Here is a 25,766-nt window from a genome sequence, read left to right as displayed (position 1 = left end):
TTATAAAGGTTCCAACAACCCCTCTCAATCGTCCTCCATTCCTAGCCCTTAAGAATAGGGTGGAGGAAATTACCCAGAACCCAAGGGTTCTATCGGTGCCAATCCGGCTCTGGATCGTCAGGAATAAGAATACACCTGGCGCTGCCAGTTGGCGTCTGCGGCACCGGGAGTCTCGGCGTCGGGACCGGCGCTGAGGTAGTGGTGCTAAGGTAAGACCGGTGTTGGTCCGGATCCATCACCAGATCCATGGGGGGTGGGGGTTATCTGTGCAAGGGCCGGAGTCGCCGGCGAAGAACCTGATGGAGCCACCTCTGAGCCTCCAGGTTCCTAAGGCGTACCTAGAGGGTCATGCTGCTCAAATATGAGGCATGGTGTCATAAAACTCCTTGAGCTTGGCAGTGGTCGCTCCGGGTCCTGGAAAGGCTGGGAAGTGCGGAGCTGACCTAGGCACAGGTTCCAAGGAACAAGGCCTAGAATGCTGAGGCTCCTCCATTGTGTCTGTCAATGGACAAGGAGAAGTTGAAGCACACTTTGACTTCGTATGTTTCTTGTGCTTCTTACCTGACCGACTCGAAGACTATGAGTGGGAGGACGAAAACTTAGGGATCCCGGAGCGATGTCTGGACCTTTCTCCCAACTGGGACCATGAACAAGACCTACGGGGAAAACAACGCAGTGCTCATCGCTGGGCCGCAGGCAGCTTTAGGGACCTCTCCCTCAAAGCTTTCGAAGCCATGGCCCTGCAGTTGGAGCACGACTTTGAGTCACGTTGCACTCCAGGTATCCAAATGTGGATCCATCACCAACATGGCATGGTGGCGGCACCGAACAGTTTGAATCCAGAAGTCTTCTTGGACTTGTTGGAAACCTACACACCCAATAAAAATTTGGCAAAATGTCAAAAAAGCCTGTCAAAAAGTGACTGGAGGGAGATCTCTTCAAAAGTAAGAAACGGATGTCCGCGCCAGAAGGTTCAGCCTATATAGGTGACGCCTATGTCACAATGGTGTAGACGCCGCGGCCGCCCATGTCACGTGGAGCCGACCAACGTCATCTACCGGCACGCAAGGGTATTGCTCGAAGCAAAATCTTTCGGATCCAGTCTGTTGACTGGGAAATACAAAGGTAAGGATCTGTGGCTAGATGTCTATATCAGATTAGAACATTTGGAATTTGATCTTTCCCAAGCCTAAGATCTGGTAAAAGCTAACTTCTGGTGATGCCGTGGTGCTTTTCACTGGAAGATATTCTTGCTATTGTGCTAAACTATTTTGTGTCCAGACTAAAGGTATTTGCTGTTACTGAAGGATCTTCTGAGTCATACTCTGAATTCCAAATGCCCTTCTTATCTCGCTATACGCCCATGCTTTCCTGTTCACAGACTAACTATAGGAGGAGGTACTAGGGTTTCTATAGCTTCTAAACACTGAAGCTTCAGATGCTGATGGGCATTACTAATTAGTACATTAATTGTCCAATGGGATGCTTGAACAATAGCTCCCTTTCCTCTACGGCTGGCAGTCTCCATTTATTAAAACACTATCAATATTTTTTCTTTTGTTATTTTAGGTATTTGATTACATCAACCTAGCTCCAAACAGCAGCCACTCGCTTTGCATAGAACACCGAATTGCAGCAGGAGCATCTGCAATATGTACACAGAACAGGATTGTGCATTTGGAGACTGGCTGAAACCCAGTAGAGATGAGACTGTGGAAACTTCCACAGAAAGGATACGCCTGGTTCAAAAGAGAGACAGGAGCGAGTGACACATTTCCATTTGCTAGGAAGCAACCTCCTGTAAAACCAATTGAAGAGGATGGTGGTCCATTGATCTGTTTCCTGGCACCAGTATCCCTGCCAGATGATCCAAGAAAGATTGAGCTGCAGTAATATAAAGAACAAATCATGTTCTGACTATTCTATTTGTCCTGATTATGTAAGGTGCAACATGAACCTTGTGTCACATGACACTGGGAAAACAAAATCGGGCAAGATACACAGATGTTGTGGCACTGGTCACTCCACAATGGGATGCTGATTTCTTAGAGCCTTTCGTCCCTATTGACAAAGCATAATGGCTCTTAAACAGAAAACAAACCTTGCAAAAGATCTCATGCAAAGCCTTGCTAACCCAAAGTAAGGCTACAGCAAGACGTCAATAATCGAAACTTGGAAATCAACCTGGATATTAATAAGCTCAACTCTAATATGCAGAACATGACCATGAGGTAGACAAAAATCAACTCATCATTCAAGCAGTAGCTGAGTCTGAACAGCTCACTATGGGAATCACAGCAAAGTCAGCACTACATATACACATAGAAAGAGGGAAGTGGGGGGGGGGGTTACAAACATTGTGTTGCTGATCTCTTTTAGCTGGTATTGAATGAAGACACAAGGTTTCTAATGAACTTTTAAAGCATGTACCATGTTTGAAGGAAGAATGCAAAGCATGCCAACAGACCATGCGACACAACCAGCTAAAGAGCAAGTTACTTACCTTCGGTAACGATATAACTGTAAGAAACATTAGTTAGTGTTAGATTCCTTACCTTAGAATATCCCCAGGCGTCAGACTGGATCCGGAAAGTTTATCGGAAGCAGTACCTCAGCGGGTCAGTAGGTGGTGTTGTGCGGCTCCGCGTCCGTCGCTGGCATCGTATGCGCCGAGATGATGTCACGGAGACTACTTAGGCGCCACCCATGCGCGCTGACGTCAGTTCTGTACACGACTTTCCGCGCCAGGAACGCAGAGCCATGCAAGACACTGCCCACTGGTGCATAAAACTAGGGCCCTAAAAGAGATGACCTTAACCCTAGAAATCGGTTCGCAGAACGGGGAGGATGGGTAGGGCGGTAAGGAATCTAACACTAATGTTTCTTACACATATATCGTTACCGAAGGTAAGTAACTTGTTCATCTGAAAGAAACAAGTTATTGTTAGATTCCTTACCTTAGAATAGGTACCCCAGCAATACCAACCCCGGTGGGGGTCTGCAAACTGTGATCACACCAGAAAATCCCATGGAACAGAACGCCCAAAGAAGCCATCTCTCCGGACTTGGCTGTCAAGGCAATAATGCTTGGTAAAGGCATGCAGCGAGGACCACGTAGCTGCCTGACAGATATCCTGCAAAGGGACTCCCCGTCCTAGAGCGTTAGAGGCTGCTGTCGCCCGAGTAGAATGGGCACGCAGCCCCACAGGAGGCTCCTTTTTAGCCAAGGAGTAACAGGCTTTAATACACAGAGATGGTTCGTTTGTGCACAGCCCGACCTTTCTTGGTGCCCACATAGCCAACAAAGAGTTGATCATCCACCCGGAACTGATGTGTGCACTTCAGATAGAACGAGAGCGCACATTTTGGGTCCAGACGGTGAAGCCTCTCTTCCTCTTTCGAAGGATGCGGAGGCGGAAAGAAGGTGGGCAAAGTGATGGTCTGCCCGATGTCAAAAGACAGATTGCCAGACTGAGTAGCTCGGGATACCATACTCTTCTTGCCCAATCCGGAGCCACAAGAATGACTTGGCCCCCTTCTTTAGCACTCTGGGCAGAAGTGGTATAGGTGGAAAGGCGTACAACAGACAGCAACTCCACTCGCGACGAAAAGCGTCTCTGAGCGAATGCCGCCTTGGAAATTCCGCTTAGAAGAAAGCGCCTGGAGCAGACTCACTCGTCTGGCAGAAGTGATGGCCACCAGGAATTCAGCTTTAAGAGTGAGAAGCCTCAAAGGACAGTTGTGAAGCGGCTCAAAGGGAGCGCACATTCAATAGGTTAAAACCAGGTTCAAGTCCCACTGAGGCATAACGGAGAGAATAGGAGGAAAGAGATGAGTTATACCCTTTAACAAACAATTTACAACCGGGGACTTGAAAAGGGAAGGCTGATCTGGAAGCCGAAGGAAGGCAGAGATGGCCGAGAGATAGCCCTTGACAGTGCCCAGAGCAGAGCCCTGCTGGGCTAAAGAAAGAAGGAACAAGAGAACCTCAGAAAGAGAGGCAGAGAAGGGATCCACACCCTTTGCTGTGCACCATGCCACAAATTTGTTCCACCGGCAGGTGTATACCTTCTTAGTGGAGGGACGCCTGGCTGCCAGAATGACATCACAGACTTCGGGAGGTAGGTCGAAAGGTGTCAACTGCCGCCGCTCAATCTCCACGCAAGGAGGTGGAGGCTGGACAGGTTCGGGTGAAGGACCGCCCCCTGCTGCTGCGACAGAAGATCCTCCCGAAGAGGCAGTCGGATCGAAAGACAGATTGCCAGACTGAGTAGCTCGGGATACCATACTCTTCTTGCCCAATCCGGAACCACAAGAATGACTTGGGCCCCTTCTTTAGCACTCTGGGCAGAAGTGGTATAGGCGGAAAGGCGTACAATAGACCGCAACTCCACTCGCGATGAATAGCGTCTCTGAGCGAGTGCCGCCTTGGAAATTCCAACGCGCAGAATTGATGACATTGCGCGTTCTCTTCAGTGGCGAATAGATCTAACCAAGGCTCTCCCCACTGCAGAAAGAGACCTTGCACCACGTCCGAGGTCAGATGCCATTCGTGATCCAACATGGATCTGCGGCTGAGTTCATCCGCTCTGGCGTTCAGGGAGCCTGCCAGGTGTTGAACCACCTGGTTCCAGCCATGCCCAGAGGCGCAGAGCCTCCTGACATAGGGTCCACGACCCGGCCCCGCGCTGTTTGTTGCAATACCACATGGCGGTGGTGTTGTCTGTGAACACCTGCACTACCTGTCCCCAGACAGAGGGAAGGAAGGCTTTCAGAGCAAGTCGGATTGCCCGCAGCTCCTGAAGGTTGATATGGAGCTGGGACTCGCTGTGGCTAAGTGTGAGGGAAAGACAGGGATTCCTAGTGGAGGGCGAGTACCCCTGTCTGCTTTATGGCAGGGAAGGGGCACATCGGGAGCGAGGTGAAAGACAGGAGGCACACTGACGTGGGGTGGGGAGGGAGGGGGGAGGGCCGGTAGGGGCCGGAAGCTCATTCTCCCGGTTGTTGGCTGGTAACTTTATGTGTACTAAACATTCTTTGGCCGTGGAGGAAGCGGGTTTGTACTGTGTTGTTGCTATGAAAATAATAAAAAATTGTTTCAACAAAAAAAAATGGAGCTGGGACTCCGCCGGAGACCAGAGGCCCCTGATCTCCGCCTCTCCCATGTGGCCACCCCATCCCAGGAGGGACGCATCCGTCACCACTGTGAATTCCGGTTGGGGAAGGGAGAGGGATCTGCCATTGACCCAATCGCGATTCGTGAGCCACCACTGCAATTGTCGTGCAGTGCCCTCCTGGACATGATCGGACAGGTTGCCTTGATACTGTGCCCACTGGAACTTCAGGTCCCACTGCAGAGCCCGCATATGCCATCTGGCATGTGGCACTAGCAGGATGCAGGAGGCCATCAGGCCCAGGAGCGGGAGGGAAACCCGGGATAGAGGTTGAAAGATCGGAATCATAGCCTGAATATCCCGGATTCACTGTTCGGGAGGATAGACCCGAAACTGCGCCGAATTCAGACCCTCCCCGATGAATTGGAGCTTCTGAGAGGGCTTCAGGTGCGCCTTCGGCACATTGATGGAAAACCCCAGCAAATGCAGGAGGTCGGGTGTAGTCTGGAGGTGGGAGACAACCGTTTGGGGCGGGCCCGCCTTCAACAACCAGTCGTCTAGATAGGGGAAGACCGAGACTCCCGATCTGCGCAGATGAGCTGCGACCACCACCATCACTTTTGTGAACACCAGAGGGGCACTGGTAAGACCAAAGGGGAGCAAGGCAAACTAAAAGTGCTTGTGGCCTACCATGAACCGCAGGTAACGCCGGTGGGACGGCAGGACGGGAACATGAAAATAGGCGTCCTGCAAGTCTAACGCTACCATCCAGTCTCCTGGATCGAGAGCAGACAAGACCTGAGCCAAAGTCAACATCTTGAACTTCTCCTTCCGGGGGAAGCGGTTGACGTTCCGGAGGTCAAGATGGGACGCAGACCCCCTTTGTCCTTCTTGGGGACCAGAAAGGAGTGGGAATAACAACCACTCCCTACTTCTGGCCCAGGAACGAATTTGATGGCCCCCTTGGCCAAGCGGGCCGTGACTTCCTGCTGGAGAAGTGCCAAGTGTTCCCCTGACATGCGGTGGTACTGAGGTGGCATGGCTGGAGGGGTGGACTGAAAGGGAATGGAGTAACCTTTGCGGATGATCTGCAACACCCACTTGTCCGATGTGATAGCGTACCAGTGGGGAGGTGATGGTGGATCCTGCCACCCACTGCCGTGGGGTGCCCCCCAAAGCTCGGATTAGGAAGGTTTGGAGGTAGAAGTGACGGGGGCAGAGGTGGACTGACCCCCATGCTGATTCCCAGACCCGCCCCTGCAGAAACCACGTCCGCGCTGAGGCTGGTTCTGCACAGGCTTGCTGAAAGAACATGCCTGGGCACCCCATCCGTGGCCACGAAAGGAACGAAAACCAGGAGTGGCTGGGCTTTTCGTGTAAAGACCTAAGGACTTGGCCGTGGTCCGCGAGTCCTTAAAACGCTCCAGTGCACTGTCGGCTTTATCGCCAAACAGGCAAGTGCTATCAAAGGGCATGTCCATGAGTGAGGTTTGGACATCTGGCGTGAACCGGGTAGATCTCAACCAGGCATAGCGACGAAGCGCCACAGTCGTAGCAATTGCTCTTCCTAGTGAGTCCGCGGTGTCCAAACCACACCGAATGGCGAACTTAGCAGCATCTTTACCCTCGGCAACAGCTTGGGACAGCACAGCTTGGGTCTCCTCAGGACACTGAGGCAACACCTGGGCAACTGTATCCCACACCGCGTGGGAATAGCGGCCCAATAGGCAGGCGGTGTTCACCAACCGCAGCCCAAAGCTGGCCGAAGAGAACAACCGCTTGCCAAACTGCTCCAGCTTCTTAGAGTCCTTATCTGGCGGTGCCGTGGGAAAGGCACTCTGGGACGTCGAAGCTTGGATGACCAGGCTCTCGTGCGTAGGATGAGTGGTCCGAAAGGCAGGGTCACCCGGCGCCGGGCGATGACGCCTGGCGATGTTCTTATCCACAGGGGCCCCTGTGGCTGGCCGCGACCAAGTGCCCAGTAAGACGTCAGTGAGGGCGTCATTAAATGGCAACAGGGACTCCGACGAAGTGGATGCCGTCTGGAGCACCTCAGTGAGGAGATTAGTTTTTAGGGCCACCGTAGGGAGATCAAGGTTGAGGACCTCAGCTGCCCACCGAAGCACCCTACTCCATGGTAGGCAGAGGAGAGGCAAACCCCGGGTCAGAGGAGACATCAAAGTCGCCGGCCTCCTCTAACTCGTCTGCCCAGTCCTGCTCAGAGTCACACTGACGAGCAAGAGGGTCCTTGGACCCCTCCCAGTCGTCCTCCACCTCCCCTGTATGTGGTACAGACTGCGGCGGCAGGGCAGGGACCAGGGAAGGAACCGGTGCCCAGTCCCAATGCGGATCCCAGGTAGGGACAAAATTGTCCTGGAACCTGGGCAGGGGCGGAACAAATGGCATCCACTTCGGCGCCGGAGGCGGAGCCGAGGGTGGCGCTGGGGCCAGAGCCGGCAGCCTGGGACCTTGGGGCGCCGTGGCCAGAGCCAGCGGCGCAGGATCCTGCAGAGCCGGGGCCGGAGCCGCCAACGGCCCAACACGATCCTGACACGGGACCGCGAGGCCTAAGGGCGCGCCGGCGGGAGCCCGAGGCCTAAACAGGCAGTCCATGGTAGCAAGAAATTCTTGCACCTGTGCGAGAGTCGCCAACAGACCCGGATAAGGTGGGTAGGTCACGGGACTCCCGGGCTCCCTCTTTCGCATCTGGGGACCGACGGGGGGACGTGGGAGAGCAATAACGCTTCTTCGACTTCTTTTTGTGTCGTCTCTCACCCGAATCCGAGGGTAAAGACTTGGAGCCCGAGAAGCGATGATGGTGGCCCCACAAGCGTTCTCTGGAACGGCCCCTGGACTGTGAATGGCGCTGGGACGAGTGCCGGACCTCAAGCAGCTTCCGGCGCCGCTCCCTCAAGGCTTTCGGGGCATGGCCAGACAGTCCATACTGGACCGGGAGTCGTGGTCGCTCTCCAGGCAGTTGAGACAGACGTCGTGGGGGTCGGCCACCGGCATATTGCGATGGCAGGCCCCACAAGACTTAAAACCAGGAATCCCTACGTGCACCAGAGTAGACTCAAACTTACAGGAGACAAACAGTCTCAAAAAGATAGTCAAAAAGTGACTGAGGTACGTGCTCTAACCGGATCTGCGCTTACTGGTGCGGAAAAAGAAAGAACTGACGTCAGCGCGCATGGGTGGCGCCTAAGTAGTCTCCGTGATGTCATCTCGGCGCATACGCTGCCAGCGACGGACGCGGAGCTGCACAACGCCACCTACTGACGCGCAGAGGTACTGCTAGCGAAAAACTTTCCGGATCCAGTCTGACGCCTGGGGATTTTCTAAGGTAAGGAATCTAACACTGTGTTTCTTTCAGATAGAGTAAATAAAGAAAGAAACAATTGCACAAGGTTAGATTCGCATTTTGGACAGTGTTGTGTCTCTATCAAAATCTTTATGCAGAGTAAGAGATGTCAATTCCTTGGCTAATTGCAGAACTGAATGCTGAGAAACTAGCCACTGCTGGACATTCCCCACAGACATGCAACTGTGGTGGGCTGGCAAAGAACTCACCACAACAAACGTGGCAACAGAGAATCCTGGGTCTGGCAGATGAAGAGAAGTATAGTATGGCAAAGGAGGTATGGTACAATGAATTAGTGAACTGCCTAAGCAAGTTGAATATAAAGGACAAGAGAATAGAAGAATCGAGGAAGGGCAGAGATGTCTGGCATTCACATTGAAAAGCATCAATTGTACAATTTGGCATTTTTGGAATCAATCGCAAGCTGGGAGTGTGCTAGTTGGCAATGGCTCATGTCAAATGGCGTACAAAAATGGCAGATCTGATTAGCTGGTACTCAAGTTTTTATTTGAGTACTGATTACTCCTCGTCTGGGGAGGGAGGATGATAAGGAGCGATAAATGTAAGGTTGATGTTTATGTATACTTAATGGCTGTTTATTATCTACCAGGGGTGACTCCTCCGTTGGCGTGGAGGAGCATTGTCCCACTTAAATGCCCCCCAAAGCCCCAGAGATGAAATATAAAATAGTTATGCTTTTATCATTTTAATATTTTCATTCACCTGTTCTGAACAGAGCATCAGGACAGGGCAGGACCTGCTGAGTGGCACCAGAGGTAGGGAGGAGGGTGGGCTGTCAGTGCACTCTTTAAGGTGCGCATGTCTCATTGGCTGGCTGTCTTGTGACAGCCAACCACACATGTGCACTTTAAACCTCTCAACCCAGCAGGATTGAGAGTAAGTGTCTTGTGTGTTTCTTAATTATCTCGTACTCTGATAATACCTGAGACCATCATGGAATGCAGTAATGCTAGGACTTTGTCCATGAATGCATCTCTAGGTTCACAACTCTGCTGTCTTATAACATTAAGGATTAGGATGCTCAGTTTGTCCTGGTAAAGATGATTATGGGAGGGATTTTCCACCATGGATGTTTGATTTCTTTTGTCCTGCAGATACGGTCTTTTACCATATATTTATCCTTCCTTCTTAGAATTTCTTATACTATGTCTGTTTGGGTGAATTTCAGAGATCAGATGAGTGGGAAAAACTTTACATTGCTGTGGCTGGCTTTTTGCAAAGACTGCGCCACATACCTTCTGGTGGCATTTAAAGTTGTTGGTGCCTGCTCATTGGAATTTGAAAAAGTCTTCCTTAATGATCAGTATAAATCCAGGGCAACGAATAGTTAATGTTCTTTCTATACAAGTGTCTGGCCAGAATCGTCACACAATTTGTATATTTGCAAAGTGCACATTACACCCTTGGTACATTTTGGCAACAAATAACAGTTGTTTATTGTTATTCAACTCGAAGGTATTCATTTTATCAAACTCAAAAAGATGAAAGTGAGTGTTCATGCATGATTCAAATCTGAGGTCATGAAATTAAACACAGATTCCTAGAATGGATGGATTGTCCACGGAGCCAACAGACCTGGATTGTCTTTGGTAGCTTGCTATGTCTTCTCATCCTGCAGTATGTCTTCGTCTATGTCGACTGCTTCTATCATCCGCTTCTTTGATTGCTACATGGGCCAAGTACTGACCAAATGCTTTTTCTTGAGTGACTTTAATTGACAGAGCTGGGAAGGGTTATCTGTGACTTCCTTGCAGCCTAACTGCCATCTGTTTCTTTTTCATTTCTATGTCTTTCTCTTCCTGCAGCCTCTTTCTCATAATTCCCTCCAATATGGACTATACAGAGGCAGGAAGTAACACTTCAAATTTGAAACTATTCCGACTTGGGGCAGAGTGATTACCCATCCTTGTGCCTTTGCATCCGCTAAGTTCAGGGACAGCGCCCCAGTGGCAGCCACAATGTCTAATGTAAATCTTGGAGGGGTTTCACACGTTTTCAAGCCTGAAGGAGGCTTAATGCTTTTAAAAGTGGTGAGGAGGAGCAACCTTTGCATACATGGTCAGAATATGTTTTTTGCTTGGTGGTGCTGTAGATAAGGAAGTAGATAGAAAATACTACTTACCTGTAACTATTGCTTGTAGTTCTGTAGAATCACATTCTTTGTACACTCTTGTCACTTGCCACTGCACAGATTTTGCAAGTTGTTTTTCTTCAAAGTAAAAGGTTTGGTTTTAAGGTGAGTCGTGACGAGTCCCCAAAACCTACAATGCATCAGGACGAAAACTCCAGCTTAAATGCCCCCCCCCCTCAAAGGGTGAGAGAAATGTGGAGTCAAGGAAGGCAGGACAGTATATGGTAACCGGTCCCAGGATGCTTGTTTCCAGTCCAGGGAAGACCTGGCTTGGCAGTTCGGGCTGGACTGTTCCCGTGAGACACAGGGTCAAAACTGATTTGCATATGCCTGGGTCTGAACTGGGGTGGTGAAGTGAGCTGAAGAACGATGATTCAACCCAGATCTGTGACTGGGGGTGAGTGTCTGAAAAGTTTCAGCGCTCCGTCCATCATCTCCTTGTGTAAACGTTGAAACAAACCTTTATTTTGAAGAAAAACAACTTGCAACTTCCACACCCAAAATTAGATGGCAGGAGTCTGCAAAGCATGTGATTTACAGCCACACATACTTCAAATATATGGGGAGAAGAGTTGGCCTAATGGCTAGGGCGGTCAACCTAAAATCTGGGGAACCGGGTTCGAGTCTCGGCAAAGGACGCGCAACATCCTGTGATTCCAGGTAGCAGCAGTCACTGTTATACATCTGAACCCTCCAGGCCCTCAGACTAAACAAATGGTTAAATGCTTAGTCTAAAAGCTATGCTTCAAGTCTAAATAAACTCCTCCTTAAGCTCTCACATGGTCAGCGTCCATCTCTAGGATGTTTGGATATCACTCACTGCTGGCTGGTTCATGAAACAGCATAACATATGAGTGTGCCTGAGACTGGAATTTTACCATGCTAATATGTTGTTGCCAGTGCACAAATAACAGCTACCTTGCTATCCCACTGGGAAGCCCAACTATCATCATGGGGTCTCAGCCTCAGTAACAACTCACCAGTGGTCAAACTGTGCTTCTATGGTCCCTCCAAACAGGGTCCTGCAGTCCTCTGCTTCCCTGCAATTGTCCAGGAACAAGACAGTGCAGAGGGATACCAGGGCAGCAGTTGAATGACTATAGTCCCAAATGAAGATCACCACAAGAAGACAATATATCAGCTGAGGAAGGCAGGACCTGGCATGACCTTGTGAACACCTGAAGACAAGCATGCACACGTGACTTTATGAAATGATATGGTGAGATCAGCATAGTCCGTGCTAAACGGATATAGTCCGCTCATGAGTAAGGACTCTTTATGGTCTGGCCTGACAGTGTAGCTGTTGCCAATTATGTGAGAATCACCAGGAGAGGGACTTTGGCTTCGCTCTCAAGTTGGGAGCCAAAGGTACATTTTTTGATTGGGAAGTAGTGTGCTTCCACTAAAAAAGTACTTGCCCTCCACACAGCTGTGATTCATTTATTTATTCAGCTGCTTGAACCTCAGGGCCACACACATGACATTGTAATTCTATTACAGTGTCTTAGATAACTAGATAATTTATGATGTTTTTCTCTAGCAGCTGCACAGATGGAAGGATGGCAGCCATTGACCCACATGGATTGTTAGGTCAGGCTTGACAATGCAACTGTCCGCTGACTTGTTAACCTACACCAATATTATTCTACAGCTTCTTTGCTTCCACACAAATACATTTCAATTCCCATACTAGCTACTTGCAATGCTTCACATTACCATAGAACATTCCTTTTAAGCTGGACTGAACATGGCCAATGCTTATTTCAGGTCTTGGTGAAAGTCCTCTGGGACAAAGATTCAAGCTGGAGAGAGTAACAGTTTTCCTAATTTTCATCCAGCAGACTGCAAGGATTATTCTCAGTAAAAACAGGCAGACAACTGACCCTATATGCTTGCTACAAGGTTTGCTCTAAGCGTCCAATGGGTTCGTTTTTAAAGGGAACATTTAGTTGGCGCCAGTGTATGTCCCAGGATCGATTCCTACAAATATCCCAGTGTCTTCTCCTACCGGTTCAGAAAAAGAAGAGTAAGAGCTGGAAGCTGCAGACTGAGGATTTTTCTGGTATGTAATTGTCTTCCTGTGAAAATGGATTTAAAAGGCCTGTCCTGTCAATTTGTTTTGCTATTGGAGAATATTTTCGGATTGTAAATGAGAAAATGTTAATAAATATATTTAAAAAAAAAAAAGAAAAAAGGCTGCCTGGCATTGCTATTTTAAATTTCCTAACAGCATATAAATATGCTATTATCGCTACAGATGTCGATTTTATTTCATGTTATAGATTCCTCACCTTAGAATTACCCCCAGGCGTCAGACTGGATCCGAGAATTTTTCTTCAGCATTACCCCTGAGGGTCGGTAGGTGGCGTCGGTCGACTCCGTGTTCGTCCTTGGCGCCGTGATCGACGGAATGAAGTTGAGGTATCTACTTAGATGCCACCCCTGCGCGCTGACGTCAGTTCTTTACATGACATTCCACGCCAGAGGCGCCGAGCCATGCAAGACACTGACCACTGGTGCACAAAACTAGGGCCCTGAAAGGAAGTCCCTTACTCTATTAGTCAGTTTGCAGAACGGGGAGGATTATATTGTATTGTAATTACATTTTTATAGCGCTTACTACCCCTGATGAGGCGGCGAAGCACTTTTTCCACGATGATGGGTGGGGCGTTAAGGAATCTATAACTAATATATGTCTCTTACAGATATATCGTTATCGAAGGTAAGTAACTTGTTCATCTGAAAGAGACTATTAGTTATAGATTTCTTACCTTAGAATAGATACCCCAGCAATACCAATCCCGGAGGTGGGTCTGCGAACCAAGTTCACACCAGAAAGTCGTGGAGAACCGAATGGCCAAAGAAGCCGTCTCTCTGGATTTGGCTATCCAGGCAGTAATGTTTAGTGAATGTGTGCAATAAAGCCCACGTCGCCACCTGGCAGATGTCATTGAGAGGGACTCCACGTCACAAAGCAGTAGTGGCTGCCATCGCCTTAGTGGAATGGGTGCGCAACCTTACTGCAGGCTCCTTTTTCGTCAAGGAATAACAGATTTTAATGCAAAGAACGGCACATCGGGAGATGGTTAGTTATTGCACAACCTGACCATTCTTGGCACCCACATAGCCAGCAAAGAGCTGATCATCCACCCGGAACTGTTTTGTGCGATCCAGATAAAATGATAGCGCACGTTTTGGATCCAGACCGTTGCGCCTCTCCTCCTCTTCAGAAGGATATGGGGCGGGAAATAGGTGGGCAAAGTGATGGTCTGACCTATGTGGAAAGAGGTAACCACTTTGGGAAGAAAAGAAGGTTGAGTTCGGAGGACAACCATGTCCAGATGAACAACAAGGAAAGGAGGGTTAGAAGAAAAGCCTGAAGCTCACTCACCCTGCAAGCAGAGGTGATGGCAACCAGAAAAGCAGTCTTCAAGGCCAAGAGTCTGAGAAGACAATTATGTAGTGGCGTGAAAGGAGCACACATGAGGTAGGTTAAGACCAGATTCAAGTCCCACTGGGGCATTACGAAAGAAATAGGAGAAAAGAGGTGAGTAATGCCCTTAAGAAATCGATTTACAATAGGGGACTTGAAAAGAGAAGGCTGATCAGGAAGGTGAAAAAAGGCCGAAATGACCAATAGATAGACTTTAAGGGTGCCCAGAGCAGAGCCCTGCTGGGCCAAAGAAAGAAGGAAGAGGAGAACCTCTAAAAGAGGGGCAGAAAGGGGATCCACAGCCTTTGCTGTGCACCATGCCACAAATTTGTTCCATCTACAGACGTATACAATTTTACTGGAGGGCCGCCTGGCTGCCAAGATGACAATACAGACTTCGGGAGGAAGGTCAAAAGCTGTCAACTGTCGCCGCTCAATCTCCACGCAAGGAGGTGGAGGCTGGACAGGTTCGGGTGGAGGACTTTCCCCTGCTGCTGCGACAGAAGATCCTCCCGAAGAGGCAGTCTGATCTGAGGAACGATGGCTATGTTCAAGAGCTTGGGATATCAGACTCTTCGTGCCCAATCCGGTAACGCCTGTGGTCCGGCAGTACGGGGATGTGAAAATAAGCGTCCTGCAAGTCCAACGCTACCATCCAGTCTCCAGGGTTGAGGGCAGACAAGACCTGAGCCAATGTCAACATTTTGAACTTTTCCTTCTGGAGGAAGCGGTTGATGTCCCTGAGGTCTAAGATAGGAAGCAGGCCGTGGTCCTTCTTGGGCACTAGAAAGTAGTGGGAGTAGCAACCACAACAGGGACTCGCTCGATAGCTCCCTTGGCCAAGAGAGCCGCATCTTCCTTACGGAGAAGGACCAAGTGATCCTCCGACATGCAAGTGTTAGTGGCATGGAGGTAGGGATAGTCTCGAAGGGGAAGGAGTAGCCCCTTCGGTACTATCTGCAAAACCCACCAGTCCAACGTGATGTTGTGCCAGTGGGGGAGGTGATGGCGGATCCTGCTGCCCACTGGCAACTGGTGGCCCAGAAAGGTCGGACTAGGAAGGCTTGGAGGCTGCTGCAGAGGGGGCACTGGTGGACTGGCCTGCCCACTGGCCTCCAGACCCACAGCACTGGGTCCCACGTCCCCGGCAGAGCAAAGGCTGAGCAGCTTGCGCTGGCTTGTGACCCTGGTTAGAACGTGGTGGGGCACCCCTTCCGTAGCCACGAAAGGGGCAGAAAGCAGATTGTATATGGTGTAAGGTGGTAGCGAGGTCCAAGGATCTGACCGTAGCCCTAGAGTCCTTGAAGCGTTCATGCACGTTGTCTGCCTGGTAGCCAAACAGGCGACAGCCATCAAAGGGCATGTCCAAAAGGGTCAATTAGACATCCCCGGAGAAGCCAGTAGACCTCAGCCAGGCGTAGCGTCTCAGGGCTACTGATGAAGAAATCGCCCTGCCCAGCGTGTCGGCGGTGTCCAGCCCACAGCAGATGGCGAACTTTGCTGCGTATCTACCCTCGGTAAGCGCACAGGAGAGTGCAGTCCAGGCCTCCTCCAGACACTATAGCAGCACCTGCGCGACCGTGTCCCACACGGAGTAGGAATAACGGCCCAAGAGACATGCAGTGTTCACCGTCCTAACCTGACGGAAGTAAACATCTTCCCAAGATGGTCAAGCTTCTTGGATTCCCTATCTGGGAGCGCAGTAGGGAACGCGCCTTTCAAAGTTGAGGCTTGGACCACCAAGCTCTCAGGGGTAGGGTGTTGGGAGAGGAAAAGTGGGTTGCCTGGAGCTGGGCGGTGGTGTCAGGCAATCATCCTGTCCACAGGAGGCCCTGTGCTGGGCTTGGACCAAGTGGCCAATAGGATGTCTGTGAGGGCTTCATTCAAAGGCAGCAGGGGCTTCGAAGAGGCTGCTGCCGGCTGAAGCACCTCAGTCAGGAGTTTAGTGCTGACTGCCACCGTAGGAAGCTCAAAGCTCAAGGCTCAAGGCCCAAGACCCAAGGCCTCTGCTGCCCTATGCAACACGACAGCGTAGGAAGCTCCCTCCTCCGTAGCCACAGTAGGGGGAGAAAGCATACCAAGGTCTGGGGATGTATCAAGACCACTGGCTTCACCTAACTCCTGTCCGGCTCCTCTAGCTGACCTGCCAAAAGGTCAACAGACCCCTCCCGGTCCTTCTCATCCTCACCTAACTGCCACTCAGGGCGAAAGGGAACGCCAGGGATGACCAATGGTACAATGGTATTTTTTTTAACCACATCTGTTTAAAATTGCTGTCTCCCCCCCTTTTTTTTCTCACCCCCGACCCCACAGGTGTAGGGATCCTTAGCGCTGGGATACCTCAGGGTGACTACGCGCTCTATAAAAATTTCTAATAATAATAATAATAAAAGTACTCCCGGCATCGGTATCGGTCGACGCTGGTCCGGCTCCATGTCCATTTCGAGGGGGAGGTCGGGGTCAACGCCGACCGGGGACACAACCGGCGTCGGACGCAGCGGAGGTGTCGTCAAAGAAATTGGAGCTGGGGGAGGTGTTGTAAGGTGGACCAGCACTGATCAATCCACGCCTGGATCTCTAGGGACCCTGCGCCGCCAGGGTCGAAGCAGCCAGCATCGAAGGCCTAGAGCTCCCAGCTGAGTCCGCGGGGCCAGAAGGCGCGCCGGCGGAGTCGGGCTGCCCAAAGCCGGAGTGGAGAGCGTCATAAAATGCACGAAGCTGGGCAGGGGACGCTCCGTCTCCCGGTAAGCTTGGAGCCGTCCCAGCAGGCTCTGCGGGCGGAGCCAAAGGACGACGACCTTCCGCATCCCACCAGCCAACGGACGGAGAGAAGGCGAAGAGAGACGGTGCTTCTTTGCCTTCTTCTTGTGCTTCGACTTACCCGAAGGCGAAGACTTCGACAATGAGTGGTGGTGGTGACTCCGCGACCGGTCCCGTGACTTTCTGCTAAACGGGGACCTCGAGCGGCGCAACGCTGACTGCCAGGCCTCCAGAAGCTTTCGGGACTGCTCCCACAAAGACTTCAGGTTCACGGCCCGACAGTCAGTCGGAGCATGACTTTGGGTCGTGGTCGCGCTCCAGACACCAGAGGTACACGAGGTGTGGGTCCGTGACCGACATCAATTTGTGACAGGAGGCACAAGGTTTGAAGCCGGTAAGTCGATGGGACATACGTATGTGCACCAAAAAAGATTTCAACAAAATTAGAAAAAACTTTAGTCAAAAAGTGACTAAGGGTAAAGCTCTCTCCGGATCTGCGCTGGCTGGTGCGGAAAAAGAAAGAACTGACAGTGCACAGGGGCGACATCTAAGTAGATAACGCAACGTCATTCCGGCGATGATGACGCCAACGATGAACGCAGAGTATTCGGACGCCACCTACCGACGCGCAGGGGTACTGCTAAAGAAAGATTCTTCGGATTCTGTCTGACGCCTGGGGTAATTCTAAGCTAAGATATCTATAAGTAACAGTCTCTTTCAGATCATAAGGTTATCTTGAAAAATCAATAAAAATATACAAACAGAAAAGGGTGCCTGTCACAAGAAGTAACTCCCTCATTTGAGTCTTCACTAACAGTGGGCTGGAAATGAGCACTTTAACTTTTGTAAGGCTAAATAGTATCAACATTTCTCAGGTTAGAAGGCATGAATGTTATAAAGTAGACAATGTCAGTGAAAAGGTAATAATTATTTCTGTTTTCCATACAGAGCTTGCTAACACTATCAATCAATTTCAGAGCTTTGTAAAATCACACTTGCTAGAACACATTAAGTCAGAGTAAACGAACATGATTCCTACCTGTGTACAGCAGTTTGCACAGAGATATCTGCAGCTGGATCAGTTTGAGGTTTGATTTTAAATATTGCAAATGTCAATCTGAGCTTGGACATACCTTAAAATCCACCCATACATGCAGCTATTAAGTAAGCTTTACCTTGCGTATGGTTGCAGTGTACTGAGCTAACATGCTTTGGTCCAGGCCTTCAATTTGTTTCAGCTTCTCGCACACAGCATCGACATTCATCAAATTCAACGGTGCTGCAAGTGGTCCTCCGCTAGTCCCCTATAAAAGTGCAAAGATACAGTCAGTACGTGAGGCACATTGGCCACAGTAAAGAAAAAAGCTATTGCTGAAAAACCTCAACACTTAGCTTCATTTTCCCAACTGTGGTCATGCTACAATTCCCACAATCCATTTAGCTTTTTGTATTTTGTCAACTGCCAGTCTTGTGGCTTCACAGTGGAGGAGAGAAAAGACTTTCGATAGTTGAGTGTATTGCCTTGAGAATAATTAAGGGACACCCCTGCAGGAAACTGAAATTTTAAGCTGTGTGCGTATTTGTGCAGTCAACCTATGAATTGATTGTGCTATTTTGCCAGTGTGAAACAAGTAAGCAGAAAAATCGGGAAATATATCAATCTTGAAATAAACTGTTGGACACGCCTTTCTTAAGGTTTGTATTATTTATACTAAGTTAATCAGAGTGCTTAAGTCTTCTGCACTTGGACAATGATATATACCTAGGCTGGACCATTAAACCTACAACAGCACAGCACCAGTCACACAAAAAAACAAAACTATTTCATAGCTCTATTCGCCACAGCACTAACTATTCACGGTGGACCAACATTAAAAATGCAAAAGTGCAAAACCTGCAAGCGTCTGGATAACCTATCAAGTGATTGACTGTGAAGTAACACTGTTTTCTCTCACGGACTATGCTTAATGTCAACATGTGCTTTTACCTGATGTGCGTTGTTATATCAAGCAAAAAACATTAATACAATTGTTTAAAAAAAAAAAAAACATTCAGGTGCTGTTTTTGGAAGCCATCTGAAAGTAGAGTTTCTGTGAAATAGGAATGACGCATCAAAAAGAATCGTAGTGATAAAATGGCATTGCACAGATGGTGGAGAGACATCTTACAGCTAAGGCAATGTTTAAAGAACAAGTTACCCACCTTCGGTAATGCCATATCTGGTAGACTCTATCTAGCCAGAGATCAATTAACTTCGAATAATCCCCAGGCATCAGACTCGATCCGGATGATTTTGAGCAGTGCCCGATGATGTGAGTACTATATGTGCGCCACCAGGATGTGCTGACATCTGTTATTTTTGTGACTTTTCAACCCAAGAGCATAGAGCCACAATGAGAACTGACCACTGGTGTGAAAAACCATGGCCCTGAGAAGGATGTCCCTTACATTGCAATCGGCTCGCAGAGCGGGGAGGATGGGGTGGTTGGTAAGGAACATACAGGTAAACAGAATCTCTACCAGATAAAGCATTAATTAAAATAACTAACTTGTTCATCTGATGGAGACTTCTAGCCACCGATTTCTTACCTTAGAATAGATATCCAAGCAATACCTCACTGGTGGAGGATCTGCAAAACCAATTTTAAATCAAAAATGTCCTGCAAGACCAAATGAGCAAAATGCCCGTCACGACAGACCTGACTGTTCAGATAGTAGTATTTGCTAAACGTATGCAAGGACGCCCAAGTTGCTGCCTGAAAGATGCCCAAGACAGGGACTCTGCGGGATAATGCAGTGATTGCAGCCTTGGCTCTGGTGGAATGAGCACACAGACCCCCGGGGGGGTTGTTTCTAGGCCAATGTGAAGCAGATCTTGATGCAGAGCACTATCCATCTTGAGATGGTCCATTTCTGAATAGCCTATCCTTTCTTAGCCCCTGCGTACTTCATGATAGGTTGATCGTTCACCCTGAACTGTTTCATGTGGTCAATGGAGAACGACATTGCTCTTTTTGGGTCCAGAGTTTCTCCTCCTCCTTAGAGGTGTGAGTGGAAGCAAAGAAGGTAGGCAGAGTGGTGTTCTGGACTACATGGAAGGGAGGCACAACCTTCGAAAGGAAGAAAGCACATGTCCTAAGGACCAGCTTGTCCGGGTAGAACGTGGTATAGGGAGGATGCACAGAGTGCCTTGAATTCGTTGACCCTTTTGGCTAATGTTATGGCCACTAGAAAGGCAGTTATGATGGTCAATAGCCTAAGAGGGCAATTGTGTAGAGGCTCAAAGGTTGCACATATTAAGAAGGTGAGAATAAGATTTAGATCCCACTGGGGTATGGGGAATGGCCTGGGGGGAAGATGTGCTGCAAGCCTTTAAGTAACCTAGCTACAACAGGTGGCAAGTAAAGAAGGTTGGTCCGGCAACCACAAAAATTGCATATAGATAACCTTTAACTGTGCCCAGAGCACAGCTCTGCTGGGCTAACGAAAGACCAAACAGAAGAATCTTAGTGATGCAGAAAGAGTAAATGTTGTTAGAATCGCACCATTTTACAAACGTATCCCAACGAAAGGCGTATACCAACTTGACGGAGGGACGCCTGGCTGCCAGACAAAAATCACAGACTTTGGAGGGAAGGTTGAAAGCAGTCAACTGTCACTGCTCAGTCACCACACATGAAGGTGAATGAAGGGTGTGCATGCCAAGGTGTAGAACCGTCTCCTGTTGCTGCGGCAGAAGATCCTCTCAAAGAAGCAGCCTGATCAGAGGACCAATGGTCTAGTTAACAGCTTGTGATCTCAGATTCTTCATGCCCAATCCAGAGCCACAAGAATAACTTGAGCCTAAGTCTTTCCTGATCTTCTTGAGAACTTCGGGCAGGAGTGCTATTTGCAGAAAGGCATCCAAGAGGCCGGAGCTCCACTCGACACGAAACATGTCTCCGAGCGAGAGTCTACTTGGAAACTCCAACGTGAAAAACTGTGGATATTGCGTGTTCTTGGCGGTGACAAACAGATTTAACCAAGGCTCTCCCTACTGCTGGAAGAGGCCTTACACCACCTCTGGGCGGAGCCATTCATGAACCTGCTAGGCATCTTATGAGTTTGTGCCCAATGGCGTTGAAAGAGCTTGCCAGGTGTTAAGTCACTAGGGAAACGCCATGGCGTTCCAGCCATGTCCAGAGACTCGCAGCCTCCTTATCAAAGAGTCAACGACCCTACCCTCCTCCGTTTGTTGCAGTACTACATGACAGTGGGGTTGTCTATGCACATCTGTCCCAGCCTTTCCTTGACTGAAGAAAGAAAGACTTTCAATGGCAAGCAAAACGCCTGAAGCTCCAACAGGTTGATGTGGAGCTTGGACTCTGCCTGAGACCAGAATCCTCTGAGCTCCACCTCTCCTAGCTGGCCACCCCAACCCAGAAGTGATGACTCAGTCGCCAATAGTAGTTGGCCAGCCACCACTGCTGATCTTGTGCAGCACCCTCCGATATCTAGACCAGGTCGAAGAGATTTCCTTAATACTGCGCCCAGTGGGACTTCAGGTCCCACTACAGAGCAAACGTGAGATGGGGTATGCCTCACCAGCAGGATGCAGGAGGTCATGAGACCTAGCAGCCTCAGTGACAGTCTCGCAAAAATCCAGGAATAGAGGCTGAAGTGTTGGAATCATAGCCCGAATATCCTGGACTAACTGCTTCGGAGTATAGGCGTAGAATCACACTGTGTCCAGAATGGGACAGATGTATGAGAGATGCTTAGTCAGGAGTGACTTCAGCATGTTAATAGTGAACACTGACCTCCGCAGATGGGCTGAAACCACCGCAATCTCTTTTGTGAAAATCCGAAGGGAACTGTGAATCGCAGGTAATGCCTGTGGGTCGGCAGGACGGGAATGTAAAAATATGCTTCCTGCAGGTCCTGCACCACCATTCAGTGTCCAGCAAAGACAAACTTTGAGCCAATGGGAGCATCTTGAATATCTCTTTTCTCAGGAAGTAGTTGAGAGGTTGCATGTTTAGGATAGGACGGAAGCCTCCATCCTTTTTTATGTCACCAGAAAGTAGCAAGAATAACATCTAAGCCCTGCTTCTGTTGCAGGCACCCTCTCAATGGCTCCTTTGTTAAAAGAGGCTGTACTTCCTGAAGGGCAAGAAGAAATGGTCCTCTGTCAGCCGTTCCTGGGATGGTGGCACAGGTGGAGGTGTTTCCGCAATGTAAGGGTGTACCCCTTCCGCACAATTTGCAGGACCAACTTGGAGGTTATCCCACACCAGTGGGGCAGCTGGTGCCTGATCCTGCTGTCAGTGGGATGGCTGTGCTGCCTGGAGGATGCACTAATGAGGCTTAAAGGATGCGACAGCCAGAAGGGCAAGGGACTGGCCAGCTTACTGGTTCTGACTCCTGTGTCCTCTTTGGGATCTGCAACCCTTCTGATCTCCAACTTTCCCAGATGGCTGCCCAATCCCAGAAGTGACTCATCTGCTACCACAGTCAGCTCTGGTTGGGGCAGGGAGAGGGGTCTGCCACTGGCCCAGTCTCAGTTCGTCAGATACCACTGCAGATCTTTTGCAATTTGCTGGACCATGTCAGAGAGATTCCCATGATGCTGTACCCACTGGGACTTCAGAGCCTGCATATGCCAATGGGTATGAGTTACAAGCAGGATGCAGGAGGCCATTGGGGCCCAACAACATCTGGGTCATTCTCACAAAAATCCAGGATAGAAGCTGAAACATCGGTCCCACAACCTGAATAGCCTGGACTCACCGTTCGGGAGGACAGGCCTAAAAATCCTCTGCGTCCAGAACAGCTTCAATGAAAGGGAGCATCTGAGAGAAGTCAGATGTGACACTGGCACTTTGATAGTGAACGCAAGCAAGTGCAGAAGATTTGCTGTAGTCTGGAGGTGGGAAACAACTACCTCGAGCGAGTCCACTTTAAACAGCCAATCATCGAGGAAGAGGAAGACTGGGACCCCTGACCTCCGCATATAAGCTGCAACCGCCACTATCACTTTTGTGAACACCCGTAGAGCACTGTTAAGGCCGAAGGACAGAACAGTAAACAAAGTGCTCTTGGCCGAGCATGAACCGCAGACATCTGCAAACATCTGTATGAAAATATGCATACTGCATCCAGTTTCGTGGGTCCAGGGCAGACAGGACTTGAGCGAGCATTTTGAATTTGTCTTTTTTCAGGAAGAGATTGAGATGGTGCAGGTCTAGGATAGTACGAAGACCTCCGTCCTTCAAAGGCACCAGAAAGTAGAAGGAATAGCAACCATTGCCTACTTCCGATACTGGCGTTCTCTCTATAGCTCCCTTGGCCAAGTGAGCCCGCACCTCCTTACGGGCCAAGGAGAGGTGGTTTTCAGTCAGCCTGTTCTAAGTGGATAACATGTGAGGAGGGGTACTTACAGAGGGGAGGGAGTAACCCCTTTGGTCGATTTGCAAACTGCAACGGTAAGATAAAACTGACTTCCAGTGGTGTAGGTGATGACATTTCCTGCAGCTCACTGGATGCCCATGATGGTCGGAGGGAAAACTAAAGGGGCTTGGAGGTCGCATCTGCTGGGGAATGTGGACTGGCCTGACCTCTAGCTACCAGTTCCACATGGTTTATTCGACCAGAGTCCTCAACCACGAAATGGCTGAGAAGCCTATTGGCTGTGGTGGCTGGGATAGTATGGACACAGTTGAAGACAGGCGGGGAAGACAAGGGGCCACAGACAAGCCCAAGGACCTGGGCAATGCTCTGCTGTCCTTAAAGCGCTCCAGTGCTGAGTTTGCCGTCTCTCTAAATAGATGAGTCATCAAAGGGCATGTTGATAAACAAGACTTGGAAATTCCCTGAAATGCCAGTGGTTCTCAGCCAGGCATGGTGACGCAAGGCCACCAACAATGAATTGCTCTACCCAGCGAGTTGGAAATGTCCAGTCTGCATGGTATGGTGAACTTTGCTGTATCCCTCCCGTCAGTAATAGCCTGTGATAGTATGGCTCAAGCCTCCTTCAAGACCATAGGCAGGACTTGCACAACAGAATCCCAGATCGTACGGGAATATTGGCCCCAAAGGCACATGGTGTTCACCGACCGCAGCGCAAGGATGACAGAAGAGAACATTCTCTTACTAAAAGTATCCATCCCCTTGGTTTCTCTATCTGGTGGAGTGCTAGGAAACGCGCTGGGAGTTGAGCCTAAAGGTGGAGGCTTGGGCCACCAAGCACTCCATGGTGAGGTGCTTGGTAAGGAAACTGCAGAGCAATGGTGGAGGGCAATTGTCCTGTGCACAGGAGGTCGTGTGCAGGGCTTGGACCAGGCCCAGAGTAAGACATTGGTAAGGGCTTCACTAAAGGCAAGTTAACGTTCCAAAGGGGCGACTCCAGGCTGAAGAACCTCTGTATAGACATTTGCCTTGACTGCCACTGTGGGTAGTTGTAGCCGCCCTACGCACCAGCATAGCAAAATAGGCACCCCCTTCATAGCCACGGTAGGAGGAGAGACCAGCAGGCGTCAGGTGAGGTATCTAACCCGCTGTCCTCTGCCAGTTCCTTATACCAGTTGTCCTCTTTCTCATCTAGAGGATGCTGGTATCCATAGTCATGTAGTTCCTACTAATCTGTATGATCTGAACGTTTGTTGGACAACAAACTTTTGGTGAGGTGCCTAGACTGATTCTGGGCACCCCCTCAGGATAAGTTGGCATAGAGACCAGCTAGCTCACAGTGCCACCATAAGCCCCTCTAGCCTTACCAGGGAGCGAATGGTTTCTGGCAACCACTGAACATGACAACCCTGACCCCTCAGGGATTGTGGAAACAGAGCAAAACCTTTCGCTCAGTCACTCGAGCTTACTTGTGCTCAGGGAAATATACCGAATACACAGTGGGTTGTCTTTAATATATTTATTGAACCAATGTTATTCTTGTATAGAATAAATGTGCTGCGATAATCAGTAGACAGAAGCAAATTAAAGTGATTACAATCACCAACAGAGTGAATAGTAGATATTCTACCATGGTGCTACAACTATATATGCAGGCATATAAACAAGGCAGAAATCAGGCATACTCCTACTTTACGCACCCTACTCTGCGTGTACCTAGAATGTGTGTAGGTGTGAAGCAAAGAATCCGCCCAAGGGACAATCCAACCCCATTACCTGGCAGGAGAGGATTTAGGAACCAGTCTTGATCACGAACTGGACACCCCTCATAGAGATGTCAGACTGCTGCATGCTGAAGTCTCAGCGTGCAGGGACCCTCAGTGTCAGCTGAAATGCCTCCTCTGCTAATCTTTTGGATGCTCATTATTTAGAATAGAAAGAATCCTTGTGATGTATGTATAGATTAGTGATGTTATGGATATGTAAATAGTCTGTCGCCCCGTGGATGAAGATAGAACGTTATTTGCACATAGTACATAAAGGGTCTTGTACATGGTGTTCGAGGCATCGTGATAATGTTAGGCGAAGCTAGATATGTAAACAAAAGTTGTTTCGGAGAAACTAATCAACACCGTCGTGCACGCAAATATATGCAAAGGGTCACAGTAGAAATTTTATTGTGAAAAAAAGAGGACAATGTAAGAAATGAGCAGCTTTGCTACATTGGCCTAACCTGGACACATAACACCATAAGGGTCTAAGGCCTGTTCATTCATCGCTCTCTCCATGCCACCAAATGTAAAAAGCACTAGCTCTGATGCGAAGAGCATAGACCCAGTCGGGGCTGAATCCGGCATCAGGCTGCGCTCTTACGGCTCAGTTTCGGGAATGACAAAGGGGATAGTGGTGCTGTAGGACAGCGGCAGAGGTGTCGGCACAGGAGCAGGTGCCGAGGAAGGTCTCTGTTTTGCTGGCAGCTCCATTCCGGATACAACATGGGATCCATGGGGCCCAACTAGTGCCAGGGGTGAACCGGCTGGTGAGGATCAAGTAGGGACC

At 49.4% G+C, this 25,766-nt stretch overlaps 1 protein-coding gene across 7 annotated transcripts in view; it reads right to left on the bottom strand.

The window, feature by feature from the left end:
• The window catches only part of KIDINS220 (kinase D interacting substrate 220), a 1,251,292-nt gene that overhangs the window by 119,332 nt on the left and 1,106,194 nt on the right, over positions 1-25,766 (bottom strand). For all 7 annotated transcript variants that reach the window (XM_085610740.1, XM_085610741.1, XM_085610744.1 and 4 more), the window contains one exon: positions 17,996-18,124. In XM_085610740.1, the coding sequence (XP_085466866.1) occupies positions 17,996-18,124 (129 nt within the window). The remainder of the gene's footprint in view (positions 1-17,995; positions 18,125-25,766) is intronic.

This window comes from Triturus cristatus, chromosome 6, assembly GCF_964204655.1.
Source record: "Triturus cristatus chromosome 6, aTriCri1.1, whole genome shotgun sequence".
In the NCBI taxonomy this organism is placed as follows: Eukaryota; Metazoa; Chordata; class Amphibia; order Caudata; family Salamandridae; genus Triturus; species Triturus cristatus.
This window is presented reverse-complemented; position numbering and strand designations above follow the sequence as displayed.